This window comes from Gallinula chloropus (genome assembly GCF_964237585.1).
Source record: "Gallinula chloropus genome assembly, chromosome: 4".
Lineage (NCBI taxonomy): Eukaryota > Metazoa > Chordata > Aves > Gruiformes > Rallidae > Gallinula > Gallinula chloropus.
In genome coordinates this window covers 28,269,475-28,283,163 of record NC_140088.1, presented here as the reverse complement: position 1 = coordinate 28,283,163, position 13,689 = coordinate 28,269,475, and the positions used below count along the sequence as shown (strand labels likewise).

The 13,689-nt window shown below is 37.3% G+C and overlaps 1 protein-coding gene across 4 annotated transcripts in view; it reads left to right on the top strand.

The window, feature by feature from the left end:
- Nucleotides 1-13,689, top strand: part of SBF2 (SET binding factor 2) — a gene marked incomplete at its 5' end in the record, with an annotated part of 253,439 nt that overhangs the window by 44,185 nt on the left and 195,565 nt on the right. For 3 of the 4 annotated variants that reach the window (XM_084263410.1, XM_084263409.1, XM_084263407.1), the window contains one exon: nt 5,981-6,066. In XM_084263410.1, coding sequence (XP_084119536.1) covers nt 5,981-6,066 — 86 coding nt within the window. Of the gene's footprint in view, nt 1-5,977; nt 6,067-13,689 lie in introns of all 4 variants that reach the window. The other variant, XM_084263408.1, reaches the window with a different exon arrangement.

Here is a 13,689-nt window from a genome sequence, read left to right as displayed (position 1 = left end):
TCAATAAGCGAGTGGAATGAAGACCATAATCTGTGGTGTCTTTGTAGATCTGGGATCTGTAAAGCAGATACTGGCAGGCAGCACATACTGGAGCACAGGATATCACTACTTCTGTTCACTGGCTGCTCAGTGTCTGCGTATGTTTTTAATGTGGTGTCACATTTGGTTACTTAGCTTTAGTTAGTAGGAATTCCATGTGGATATTGAAGGAATATCCTTAGTTTAGTAAAAGGCGCTTAAGAGAAGACTTTGGAAAGTATAGATGGAGACTGGAGGGAACATCGCAAGGATCTAAAACTTACTAATGGGAGAATCTTAATCACCTTTTTTTTTTTTTTTTTTTTGTAAATAGAAAAAAAAAATGTCTTGTGAAAGTAGGAGAGACCACAGTGGGTAGAGGTTACTGAGGTACTTCCCTCTCTAGTTACCAAGTTGAGTTGTACCGTATAATGGAATAGGAAATTGCAGTCTGTCACAATGTCAGTGAAAGCATTTCTAAAGGCCACCTGATGCAGTGAGCCTCAATCCATGTAGCCTTGGAGTAACATTATACAAAATATGGGAGACCGATAGATACATTTAAATACATACCGAAGGCAGTGCCATTACTGGAAGGGCAAAATCAAACATAAAAGTGTGTTCACTCCTCACTGTCCCCCCTTCAGATTTTCTAATTTGTTCTTTAATAGAGGTCTTTTTCATTTACATAAAATAGAATGTTTCATTATTGATTAAAATGTTTTCAAATACTTGATCAGAATTAAAAAGCCAACAGCCTCTGAAAATAAAAAATGTGGCGGAAACCTGATTTAAAATGTGTTAACATTTGAGATGTGCCCTTGATATTTTTGGAACATTGTCAGTAGTTATCAGTAGCATATATTAAAACAAGCTATAGCTGCTTTTGAAATCCCATGATCTGATTTTTTTCTGTTTCTGCCTGCTGTACTTTAACAGTTGAGAAAGTAAATTCAGTTAGGTGTTGAGCTGCAGCCACCTCTTGAATAATTTTGTATCTTCAGATGTGACTGGTCTGCTGAAAGATGAATTACTTAATAGAAGCTAGGGAAGTATTCCAGTTTTACTGTTACTTGAGCAGTTGTATTGAAAAATGCCAACAGAGAATCCACAGCAATTACAGTATAAAGTGTTTGAAAAATGTAGTGAACATACTGTATTGAACTGCTTTTATTATTAAATGGGAGGTGCAGCTACTGAGTCTTCACTTGCACAGATGTTAATCTTCTGTTGCAGCATTAAACAAGTAACTTTGGTTTTGCATTCATGTAAAGGAGTAGAGTTCATAAGATCTTTTATATTTATCTTTTCGCTTTTGTGTAAGGATTAAATGTAAATTTCCGGGTTTTTTTTCTGGACCCTCTCAATGAATGTGAGAAGCTTCTTGTGGATTCCATCTGTCTGTATTGTATACAGTTTAAGAAACCATGTGAAATAATTAGATTTTATGCATTATAAGTAGATTTGTAAATCTCTATCACAGGACTTTTCTGTGGAGGGATTAACAGTACTTTTTTTTTTAAATTATTTTTATTCACATCTAATGGATGCGAATACTTATTTTTTGTATTGTTTTTCTGATGCTCATATCTTGGATACAGAGCTATTCAATTTATTTTTTTTTCCTTTGAAATGTTCCTTCTTTAAACTTTTTTCAACTTTGATCATTCTTTGCATTCAAGTTGATAATTTTCTGCAGATCCTTGGCTGTTTAATATTTTTTGAGACTTCTGAAAGCCTTTCTGAATAGGATCCTTTTCTAATTCTTTTAAAAACTTGCATACCAAATCAATTTACAGTTGAACTAGAGGTAGATAGAAAGTGTTTCTTTTCCCAGGAGTGATTCCCCAATATTGGCCTCTTAGGAAAAATGGGAACAACTGTACTAGGCACGAATTGTTGAGTTTTGTGAGTAGAGGGCAAGTAATATAACAGGACATTGGGAAATACCCTATGCCAGTAGTTGAAAATGTTTCCATGCGGTTCAATTTTTAAATGGAAGGAGGAACAGGGATTAGACATCTGTGGAAGAAAGGAGGAATGCAGGAATGTGTTTGCCTGCCTTAGAAGGGACAGTGTGTGCTCTTACAAGACCTGTTTAGGGAGGGAATGGTCAAGCCTTTCCATTTGTGCCTACTAACTTTGGATGGACGTTGAAATGAAGTCGTATGGGGAGAAGAGTGATAATTCAGTTGAAGGTGTTGTGTGAGAAAGAGTGCTTAGTCTTAAGTGAAATTGGTGACCCTGTTCAATTCTTACAGTCTAATAGATATGGAGCTCCCTTTCCTTACAAAAAGTGCAGCTCTAGCCATGTCTGTATTTGTTCCTTGGTTTCTGGCACATCCAAACCGCTTTTTCAGCATCTCTGCAGCTTCTCTCTAAATACGGTGTCTCCTTTAGCTTTTAGTTTGCTGATTGCGTCTCTTCACTGCTACTTACATCTAACTGCTTGCCCAGTCTGATTGTAGTTCTCCAGCATGCTGCCCTAGGAATCACATTCAGTATGTGCTCTGTAGAGGGTAAGATTATTGTTTGGAATTTACACTGTGTAGTTTGTGCCTATTGGATCAAGAACTTCTGTTCCAAAATTATTTTCAAAAGAAAATCCTAGGAGGTTGTGTAATACATAAATTGGAGAAAATACTTCCTAAAAATTTGTCAGATTGGTTCTGCCTAAATGCCATATTGATATTAAGATAGAGGCAAACAAAACCTGTAAGCTAGCAGGAAGCTCAAAGGAAGCATATTTTTTTCACCATAACAGTGATTTATGAATTGCTTTATGCTAGCAGACTTGAGTGGTGTCAGACTGACAATTGTTTTTTATAGTAAAGCCAGAAAAATAATCTATTCAGTGCTGCTGCTTGGGTGTCTGCAGAGGAAGCAACACATATGGACTGCTACTACTAATGCAGAATTTGTACTGTTTCATAGTATTGAAGTATAGCTTCAAGAGTTTTGCAAGAAAATGGTCAAAAATTTTAATCTTTAATCTCAAAGTTTTGTAATACAGCTTTAGAGAAAAGGTGATCCAGTTCAATGTCATGGTCAGCATAGATGATTTAGAATATATTTTAATAGTTTCAATGTTTGCAAAGTTCAGTCTAATGAAAACTGGTTTCCCAATTACCTGTTTTTATTTGAAACCAAACTTTTTTATCCATGCTTGCAGTGATACCTGCTTGCTTCCTTGTGTACTGTTCTCCTATGATCCACTCACTGGTTAAGGAAATGCAAATATGGTGGTAGAATCATAGATTCATGGTAGTCTGGTGCTGTGTCTGCTCTGCCTGGTTGGTTTGAATGTAACTGCTGTTTGCCTGGCTGGGTGTTGCCATACAGAAGAGCCAACTGTTCAGCTCTGCCACTTTTTCCTTCTCGTTAGAGTAGAGGAAAGAACAGGAGCTTGGGCCTCTCATCTCCACCCAGTGATTGGGTTGCAACCACGTGTGTCGCAGTTTTGCGTAGCTGGGTGCTGGGAGAGAACCAGGGCTGCGGAAAATGGCGGCAGTAAGGAGCTGCTGGAATGCTCTGCAGGCCCCAGGCTCTAAACATTGGCCAGTTCAAGGCCGGAGTTGCTGCTGACCAGGGCCGAGCCAATCGGAGATGGTCACAGTGCCTCTGTGAATCACGTAGAGGAGGAAAAAAACTCTAGGCAGCTGCATTTTGCCACCAGGGATGGGAGTGAGAGGATGTAACGAGCTGTGCAGACACCAAGGCTGGGGAGGGCGGGGGAGGAGGCGCCCCAAGTGCCGGAGAGAAAAATGCCCCTGTAGCCCATGGAGAAACCCACGGTGGAGCGGGTATCCCCCTGCAGCCCATGGAAAAGGCAGAGACCCCACCTGCAGCCCGTGGAGAGGCCCCACGCTGGATGGAGCAGGTAGAGACAGAGAGAAGATGCTTGCTGGAGCAAGCCCCTGCCAGCACTTGCAGCCTATGAAGAGAAACAGATTGTAATTTATTACTGCCTGCCACAGCAGTGATCCACAGCGGGGCAGCTGAGGAAGAGATAAAGCCCTGTGGGAAAGGATTCACGTTGGAGAAGTTTGTGGAGGACTGTCTCCCATGGGTGGGACCCCATGGTGCAACAGGGGGAGGGTGTGGAATGAATGCCCCTGCCCTGGCCAAGAAGGAAACCAACTTGCAAGGAACTGACCGAGTGAAGGGAGTGAAATAGGACAGGTGAAATGGCAGGAAGCTGTGCCAGGGCAGGTTTAGATTGGACATTAGAAAAAAATTTTTTACTGAAAGTGTTGTCAGGGCCTGGAACAGGCTGCCCAGGGATGTGGTTGAGTCACCTTCCCTGGATGTGTTCAAAAAAAGGGGAGATGAGGTACTTAAGGATATGGTTTAGCTTAGGGTGTGAATGGTTGGACTTGATCTTCAAAGGTCTTTTCCAACCTTGTGATTCTGTGAAATCATGACTAAAGTCTGCTAAGAGGGGAGCGGTGGGGGGGAATGTGTTTTAAGATCTGGTCGTGTTGTTTTAAGATCTGTTCACACTTACGATTCCGGTTTTCACTGTTTTTGTAGTGTAGTGTAATAAATTAGATAGTTTGCTTTGCTTTACTCTGTGTTGAATTGTTTTGCTCATGTTGTTGATGACAGGATGGTCTCTCCCTGTCCTTACACAGATTCCTAAGCCTCTCAATATATATTTTCTCCACTGTCCAACTGAAAACAGGAGTGATAGACCAACTTTGGTGGGTGTCTGGCCTCAAACCACCACAGTGTGTTTTGTGTATGCTTACTTCTGAAGTTACATTGAAATTGCCCAAGAGATGCAGAAATTGTTAAAGCCAAGGCTGTTGGATAGGTAATATTATCATAGAATTCTTGTTTTCTTGGGTTTAAAATGTGTATGGAGTTTTACACAGGTCTTTGTGCGTATGAAATACTTGGCCATGTTGAAGCAGTTTCCTTCAGAAATCAGAATAAAACTATTTTTTTCAATTTGATACATTTGTGAGATAAAGCAGAGAATTTACATTTTAGTAGAAAAAGGCAAGATTTGTGCAAGAGAAGTTCGTTTCTCCCATTCTTTTACCTTGCTTGAATTGTGGAAAACATAAATTGAAGGGTATTGATCGCATGGTTTATGTTGTGTAGTGGCTCCATTCAAAATGGTCCTAGTAGTCAACTATTTCTTCAGGATAGTGTGGATTAGTGTAAAAATTGCTTTTGCTTTGCCACGGTCTATTTTGGTGCATGCCAGAGCTACAATTTCATAAAAAAAATTAAGGATATTTACTTTGGGACTTAGCAGATGAAGAACAAAATTCATGTTTGTATGTGTGTTTGTATACCATTTAGGATAGCAGGATGCTACAGATGAGTATTTGTGGTGTTTCTGAAAGACTGCTTACAGCACTGTGGCAGAAAAAAGAAAAGAAAAAAACAAGAGGGGGGTAAAAAACTCAACACATTTGCATCAGACAAGTTATCAGAAATTAGCAGTATTTCTCTACACCTTTCTTTGTAGAAAATAAGTGCTGCCTTGTCCAAGGAAACCAGCTAGGAATACCGGAAAGGCACTATTGTCCTGGATAAATCATGGATTTTTACTGTATAGGTTTCTTTTTTAATACCTCTTGTCAACAAGTGTTTGATTTATGTTTTTACATGTCACATTATCCATTATATTAGTTTTTAATTTGCTACTGTTTGTAAAGTGAGTCTAGAATTACCAGTTATCTGTCACTTTGAAAATATGCATGACAGAACATGGGCTGGATACAGCTTGTGGCTTCATTTTCTATGGCGACTCCTTGTGTTATTGCTGGAGAACATTAGGATTGTATTTACCATGTGACTTGCAAGGCACATTTGAGGGGCCTGTTCTACTACCTCTTGTGGCAAAGCATTTCCTAATACTAGGTGTATTCTGAAAATATGCTCAGTTTTACAGTGATTTACACTCAACCAGTTTGCCTTTAAGTAATTTAATCTTATTTTTCAGCAGGCCCAACAGAAGGTTTGGGAAAAATAATACAGAGATTTCCTCAGAAGGACTGGGAAGACACTCCTTTTCCACAGGGAATAGAGTTGGTGAGTTTGCATTACATTTCGTAATTTTTAGAATTTATTTCAACATATAGTTAGAAGATAGATCTGCCTTCATGTAGTAATCGGTGTTATCTAACTCAATAGGGAATAGATAGAAATTACTTGAGTAGAGGGGATGAATAATACCTTTAAAAGTAGTGATTTTGGCTAGCAGAAGGTGACTTATTCTGGTCTGTACCACTAAGGAGTTATTCCTATCATACAGAAAAAGTCTGCTGCAAATGTAGAAACAGTGTATTTTAAATAAATGTTTGTGTAAGTTAGTTTTATTATTGGCTATGTTTTTTAGAAGCATCCTTCAGATGGCAGATGACTTTTCATTGTCATGTTCAAATAAACACAAATGTGTATCTGTATAGTGTAGATTAAAAAAAGAATTAAAAATAAGATCCCAGTAAACTGGCTTGATTAAAATAGACTTTACCCAGTGTTCTGTCCTTGACAGATGGCATGATGGGTGCTTACAAAAATGGTGCACAGAACAAGGTTAGTGTACAGTGATCTATTTTAAATGCCCTCTGAGAATTCCCTGTGTGCTGCTCCTTTCCCTTCTGGGGTCTCATATTGTGAGATGCAATGCAAAGGTCTGTCTTACTCATCCGGATCAGGGACTCGTTAAACGCACAGTTCTCAAAATCCAGCAGAGAAATGCAATACTGCGGTCATACTCTGCAAATTAGGTTTCTGAGAAGTCAGAATGAAACTTACTGCCATGAACTTGGGAACTTCTGGGACAGGATGAGCTAGAGAAGGAGATGGCCCATAGGAAATGTTGCAATAGAAGTCTTTGTACTGTGGAACAAAATCAGCTGCAGAAGACAAAGACACTGACTCTTCACTGTATTTATTGCACAGATGCAGCAAACATAGCAAGCCTTTACCCGTATGATACCTTTCAACCAGTGCTCAGCTTACTTGCTGAATCATAACATGCTGCTGGCCACGTGTTGCCCTCTCAAGTGAAAGAGTGGGGATGAGATCTTGGTGTTCATTATTCACTGTGTGCTGGTGTACGCGACTGCTTGCTCATTTTCCACAGTGCTGGTTTCATTTCTTCATAGTCAAGTGTAATCCTGATGGTTTTGGGGGATGTCATACCTTAATTAGTGGTGTAAGCATTATTTCTGATACACGTGATGGATAGTTACAGTGTTTGTGGTACGCTTGCATAATGCCACGTTTGGCAATTCAGTGCTGTGCTGAAACAATGGAAGCTCCTGCTTTCTCTGAAGTATTTCTACTCCTGTCACATTATGCCACTTTGTATAGCAGTTGCTGTTTACTGTAGCTGGTAATTCTCTACTTAATACGTGCCTAGCCAGCATGTGCTTGAACTCTGCTGACTGAGTTTGATAAGTGGCTTTTTTTTATAGTACACATAATTGTGGTTCATTAGAAGAGAAATGAACATCGATGCCGAAGGTTAGAGGTGGTTCATTTTACCTTCTTGGAGTTGAACTAGGTGGTTTGATCTTGCTTTAAACAGCTTCAGGAGTTTGAGTCTTACCAAGACTTACTTTGTTACACAAATCTTCCCTACCTGTTTCAAAGAAAGTAATGTGTCTGACTTCAAGTGGTGTTTTGAAATAAACGACCACAACCTCTCATAAAGTAGTGAAGCTTTTAAAGTGATATATCTGTACCCAAATGCAATTTGCTGTTTGAATTTGTAGGGTGTCCGCACTATAAGAAACACCTTTCTAAAGGAAGGGGTTTTTATTTCCTTGATTGAAAAAACCCTCTATTTCTGTATCAGTTCCCCAATGAGTCATTAGGCAAAACCCTTAAGACTTTAAACTGACTTAAGTTAAGGACATCTATTCAGCCAGTTGCCAGAATTAGTCAATTTTCTAATTTGCTTTCCAAATGTGGTAATAAAATTTTACTTAAGTTTGATGAGTTAGAGACATTGCAAGTGCTAAAGTCACTCACTTATGGAAGTCAGAGTTTGGCAGGATGTCTTTTTCCAAGGTTCTGGATGAACGTAACATGAATCAACATTAATTCATGGAAAAGAAAGAGGAAAAACTGTTACCATTTTCTGTCTGTCATCTTAAGTGCAGCTCTAATATCAGTAAGAGGGTTACGGGGGTGGGGGAGGAAGAAGGTAAGGATAAAATAGTCGACATAAATGTATATGAGAATGAAGGTAGACATGTTTATGAATAGCACTTAGTTTTATAAGTAGTAGGAGTTAAAATCCTCTTAATTGTATTTCCTCTCCTTTGAATGAAGTATCTTTATGGAATTACATGGTTTCTCTGAAATGGAAAAAAGCAATAGTTAGTATCTGAAAAACATGGTAAACTGTTTTCGTGAAGGAGGGAAAAAAAGGCCAAAGCCTTTCATGCCTAGTGATAGGATTGAAGGGAGATTTGATTTGAGTCTTGACTTCCATCAAAGTTCTTTTCCCATGAGTCGTGGAGGTTTGCAGCTGATAATTGGTGATGGTTTTGTCACTGTGTGCCCTTTCCCCTTTTGTCAACTGAATTATTTGCCTGCGTATTTGGATGTTTGGATTTTTTTGAAGCTTTTTTTTTTTTTGCAAGATAATATAGTTTGGATCATATCATTTGTCTTGGTGTCTAATGGGTGTTATGATTTAATAGTTGTTTCCCATTCATGTTGCTAATGGCATTTTATGAAACATGGGAGGCGGGAAGTAATAGAAAAAAACTATGCCCACCCCCAGAGCTTTAATACTTTAAAATGGAAGATGCCTGTTTGGATCCCTTGTGATCTTCATGGCTTGTAGACATGGCATTGGTCTGAGCTCTAACCAAAAACTAATTGCCAAAATCTTTTAAGAATTCTGTGGAGGGCTCTTCCCCAAAACCCTGCAGCTTCCCCCTCATGTTTGATTTCATATGGTCAAATTTGAGACCTAAATTAAGATAATGTAGAAAGAGTTGTGTAGGTAATTTCAAAGTTAAATAATAAAACCAGTGCAAAAAATATGTTGTTGAGTCCAGTTTTAATAAATGGGCTAACATGGGGAAAAGCTGTGCCTAATGGACCTGCCCTCAGCTGAGTGAAAATGGATCATTTTGAGAACATCTTATCTAGGAAAAATAATGACCCTATTTCAACTTTTTCTCTTAGCCTTGACTGCATTTGTTGTTTTGTTAATTTGACAGAAATATGTAGAGAACTGGATGATAATAAAATGTTATGATAAAATGTTATTGCAGTTTGAACTTTGTAGTAAAGTGTTACATTATGCTGTATGTGTATATTATGTATATAATTTTAAGACTTACTTATACTGTTTCTATTTTTATGTGTGTATTATGTTAGTTATGTTCTGGTTTTCTTTAGCAAACTGAAGTTATGGAATAAACACACTGTTCAAAATTCAACAAAAATACACTTTATGAAATGTTATCAAAGTTAAGTATTTGAATTTGGCTTGTGAAATAAATTATGTGCCTTCAGGTTGCCCAGGGTAAGTCAGCAAAGTCATTAGTCTCTGTTGAGGGAAGGGTAGGTCTTGGTCAGTGTATCTTCTTAGAGCTTGTACTTGTCTGCATACTATCAAATTACCTAAAGAGATTTTTCTTAATCTTATGCTCTTTCCATTTGCCATTTCTCTAATAGCTTCACAGCTTTTGACTTTGTTCAGTTTATGACTGAATACAGAAACTTTGTGAGCCACCTGCAAATTGCTTTGAAACATACTTGAAGTTTTCTGTAATGTGTTTTTAATTACAGTAGTTATAAGGGCCCTAATACTATTTTACTATTTGTTCAATTGTGTGGTATAACTAAGTTATGATATTTGTTAATATTATATAATGTACATATTGGCTTATTTCTAAAGCAGTAAGATGTTCTTTGATTTGCTGGAGCCTTTTGTGGGCTATTCAAGAGGAATATAGGAACTATTTTTTTTCTAATTGCAGCTTGGAATCTGATCATCTACAGTTTACTAGCATAGACTAGTCAAAGTGAGTTTCCTCAGGTTCCATGGAAGTAATTGGAGTTTGAGGACTAAAGAGAGATTTATTCTCATTCTTTAAGTTAATAAAGTATTTGGCTCAGAAAAGTGTCAAAGTCACTGGTTTTCAAAAGAAAAAAAAAAGTTAGAATGTACCTATCTAAATAGTTGTCCTCATTATGTTTTAAATGAACATGATTGGGTATTCTTCTCCGAAGTCTTGTTTCACAGACATTATTTTTGCTTTACACAGATACATCTTAAATTTAAAAAAACCCTCTAAAATATGCTGAGACACACAGAGCAGTTTAAAATTAGGATGATCGAACTTCTTGTTCCTGCTTGTAGAAAGAATCCTTGAGAGAATATGTTGGTTGAATGAGTAAGCTTTATATTTCTGCATACTTCTCTTATTTATAATCCAGTTTTACTTCTGCTGTATACCTTTCTAGACATCATAATTGACTATACATCAAAGGAGGAAGCTTTGGTATGTAATGTTACACTGTAAACTCATTTTTGCCCCACGGCTAAATTAGCTAAGCTGAATATCATCTGCTTTACTCAGTGTTAATTAGGGAAATGAAAGTCATACCTAGAAGTAGATACGTTGTCTTAGGTGTCAAGTGTGCAAGTATACAAATGAACATACATTTCTGGACTAGCTCATCATCTATCCAAATAATTACTTAAATTAAAAAAATCAGTTCTAAATACTGTTATTTAATACAATCCTTTGAAGACATTTTGCACATGTTATGATAAAAAGAAATGCTTATGCAGAAAGAGACCTGGCAGGATGCATGCTTCGTCTTAGAGGAGGAGTTGGTGGTGTTGGAATGAGCAAATTACTCTGTTGTGTGACCCTTATCTTTTCTAGATATCTTAGCATTTCTGCACCTTTGAGCAGCTTCAGATATGAGCTCTTAAGTATTTATGTGCTTTCAAAGCATATCTGTATCTTGACCATCCTAGTAGATCTTAGTCTTTTGACAAAAACAAACTTCATAGTCCTGTATAGACTTCCCCTCCATGATGACATATATATCTTCTGAGTGACAGCTATACCTCTGAGATCTTAAGTACTCTGCTGTCTGAGCTTCGCATTCAGGTCGGGTAGAAGGAAGATAGCAAAATCAACCCCCACCGAAACCCAACTAATTTGTCTTCAGGGCTGTATTGAAAAGCAGAATTTCTGTCACTGAATTGAAGACCGTTTAATGTAAGCCAGATTTAAAAGTATTGAGCTCCAAGTTTTAGAAATGCCCAGTGCAGAGTGTCTGAAAATCACTGGACATGCTGTCAAAAGTCTTACTTTTGAAATTTAAGTAACACAGTGACATTGTTGTTTTTCTAATTTGGTGTAAACATCTTTTATAGGAAAGAAATCTGATAGCTGAACATTTTATTCCTTATTTAAAATAAGACATGAAACAAACTGGGTTGCAGATCAGCCGGTTAAGGACTGAAGTGATTAAAGTTTTAAGGGGGTTAATCTTTAAATGCTTCAGTCTTAGCTAGCTGATCCGTAAGCCAATTTTTCTGCAACGTTAATGCTTTTAAGGACCTGGATAAAGGGTTGTCTGCAGCATCCATTTAACCTTTAGTGCACTTGGTCACCTGCAGAGATTTTGTTTTGTGAGGTTTTTTTCTTCTTTCCCCTCAAACTTTTTTTACCTCAGAAGAATCATTACACATGTAATTATTTAATGAACAACTGCATGACAGAGCTCATTGTGATTCTTAAAAATGCATTATGTTCTTTTATTCTCATTACATTGCAGTATAGATGCTTTCATCAGTTATTAGAAAACAGATAGTAGCAAAAACATGGCTAACTTTTTATCTGAGTTACATTATGGACTGGGTTTATATTCCTTTAACCTGTCTATATTAGCCTCCAGTGGAAATTTGAAAGTGCCATAAATGTGGTGCATTTTAGAGTAATGCCTTCGCTGTGCTGTGAAATAGTTATATTCTGGTTTTAGAATCCCACTGCTTTTACTCCAGTGGATTTTAGCTCCCAAATCTTGTAGAAAAGTGTGGTAAATTAATTTGATGTTGAAATCTACTGACTTGCAAGTAGTGCTTGTGTAGCAAAACTGGTCTTACTTGACTAAATACTGTGCAAAGGTGCAACCAGCTTTCTATTAATTTTGTTTTGTTTTCAACTGGAGGGGGAAGGAACACTTTATAATAGTCCACACTCGTAGTAAAAAAGGTAAAATATTGAAGTGACACCTGTTGGGAATTTCAACTCTATAATCTTCCTGTGGAGATTATTAAAATAGTTTATTGAACTGTAACCTTTTTATAAATATAAAGGTGTTTTAAGATATCTCTTTATTTTCTCCATGAAAGATACTTGAAGTTAAATTATTTTTGAATGTTGTGGAGGAGAAAGACGTTTTTATCAAATTTCTTAAGAAGTGCAGATATTTTTAGACTCATGGAATAATTTGGGTTAGCTTTCTTTGTTCTTGGTATCTGTCATCTCCACAAATAATAGTTGGCTGCACAAGATGGTCTTTTCCACTTAAGCTTTGTGTGTCATTCAGTAGCTGTATTACCTCCCCATAAGTTTTGCTCATCTTCAGAGAAAGACTGCAACATGGACATTTCTGTAAGTCTTGGTTTGTGGGTTTTTGCATTTCAAGCAGAGGAGATTGTGACCCACAGTTAAGTTATTTGGTGGTGTAATATTACAAAACACTGTGTCTTGGTATTTTTGGTTTATAATCAATAGTCTCCTCCTTGAGAAGTCCCTTGGACACCCTGCTTTTCCTGGAGATCCTGAAATATTGATTAATAAATGTTTTTTACTGTTCCCTGTTAAAAAAAAAAAAAAGCAGCTCTATATGTAATGGTGCAAATGTGATTATGCTTTATTTAAATAGTGTTATGATTATGGAACCATTTCAGTATCTTTATTCTTACTCTTTGCATTCCCTCTGCTGCAGGAATTTGAGAAGTATGTGTAGTTCTTTGCCTCAATAGTCCTGTCTGCCCATGTCCAGACAGTGTAGGATTCTTAGGTTTTTCTCTCACCTTGTGCTTCTCTGAGATTTGAGAGTCTGCACGATTGTCTGTGTTCTATGGAACATTCTCTGTGCTTTTCAGTTTCACTGGGCACAAGACTAGAGTGTATAATACCCTTGGAATAAATGGGTTTGTGGGAAGTATGTTTTGGTAAGATTTTTCTTCCTATTGGCTTATCCTATTATCTGTATGTACTTAGTGTTTAAGACGCAAACAGTCATGAATATTTTTCATGGTTACTTGGAGGAACTAAGAAATGGTCTAGATTAAGAAGGGAAAGCAGCACATAACAAACACATGTTATGAAAATTGACTGTATCCTCAGAAACCAAAACTGAGGAGTGGAAATCCTATTATATTGCATTTTTTGAGAGGAAAAAATATGGGAGTATTTTTATTTTTAAATGCTTTCAGCTTTATATTCTTTGAACACTTACAGAATAGCCTGGTTATGAACATGCTTTGTCTTTTTTTGAAAAACGTTTGTTTATGCTTGAAAGGTAACTTGGGTGAATGCAGTGCGTGACCTTGAAGTGCTGTATGTTTTTTAAATAACTGAACATGTTCTCAGTGTAAGAAGAGGTTCTTTTTGTGACCTGTTCCATTTTGGTCTAGTCATCATTGAATAT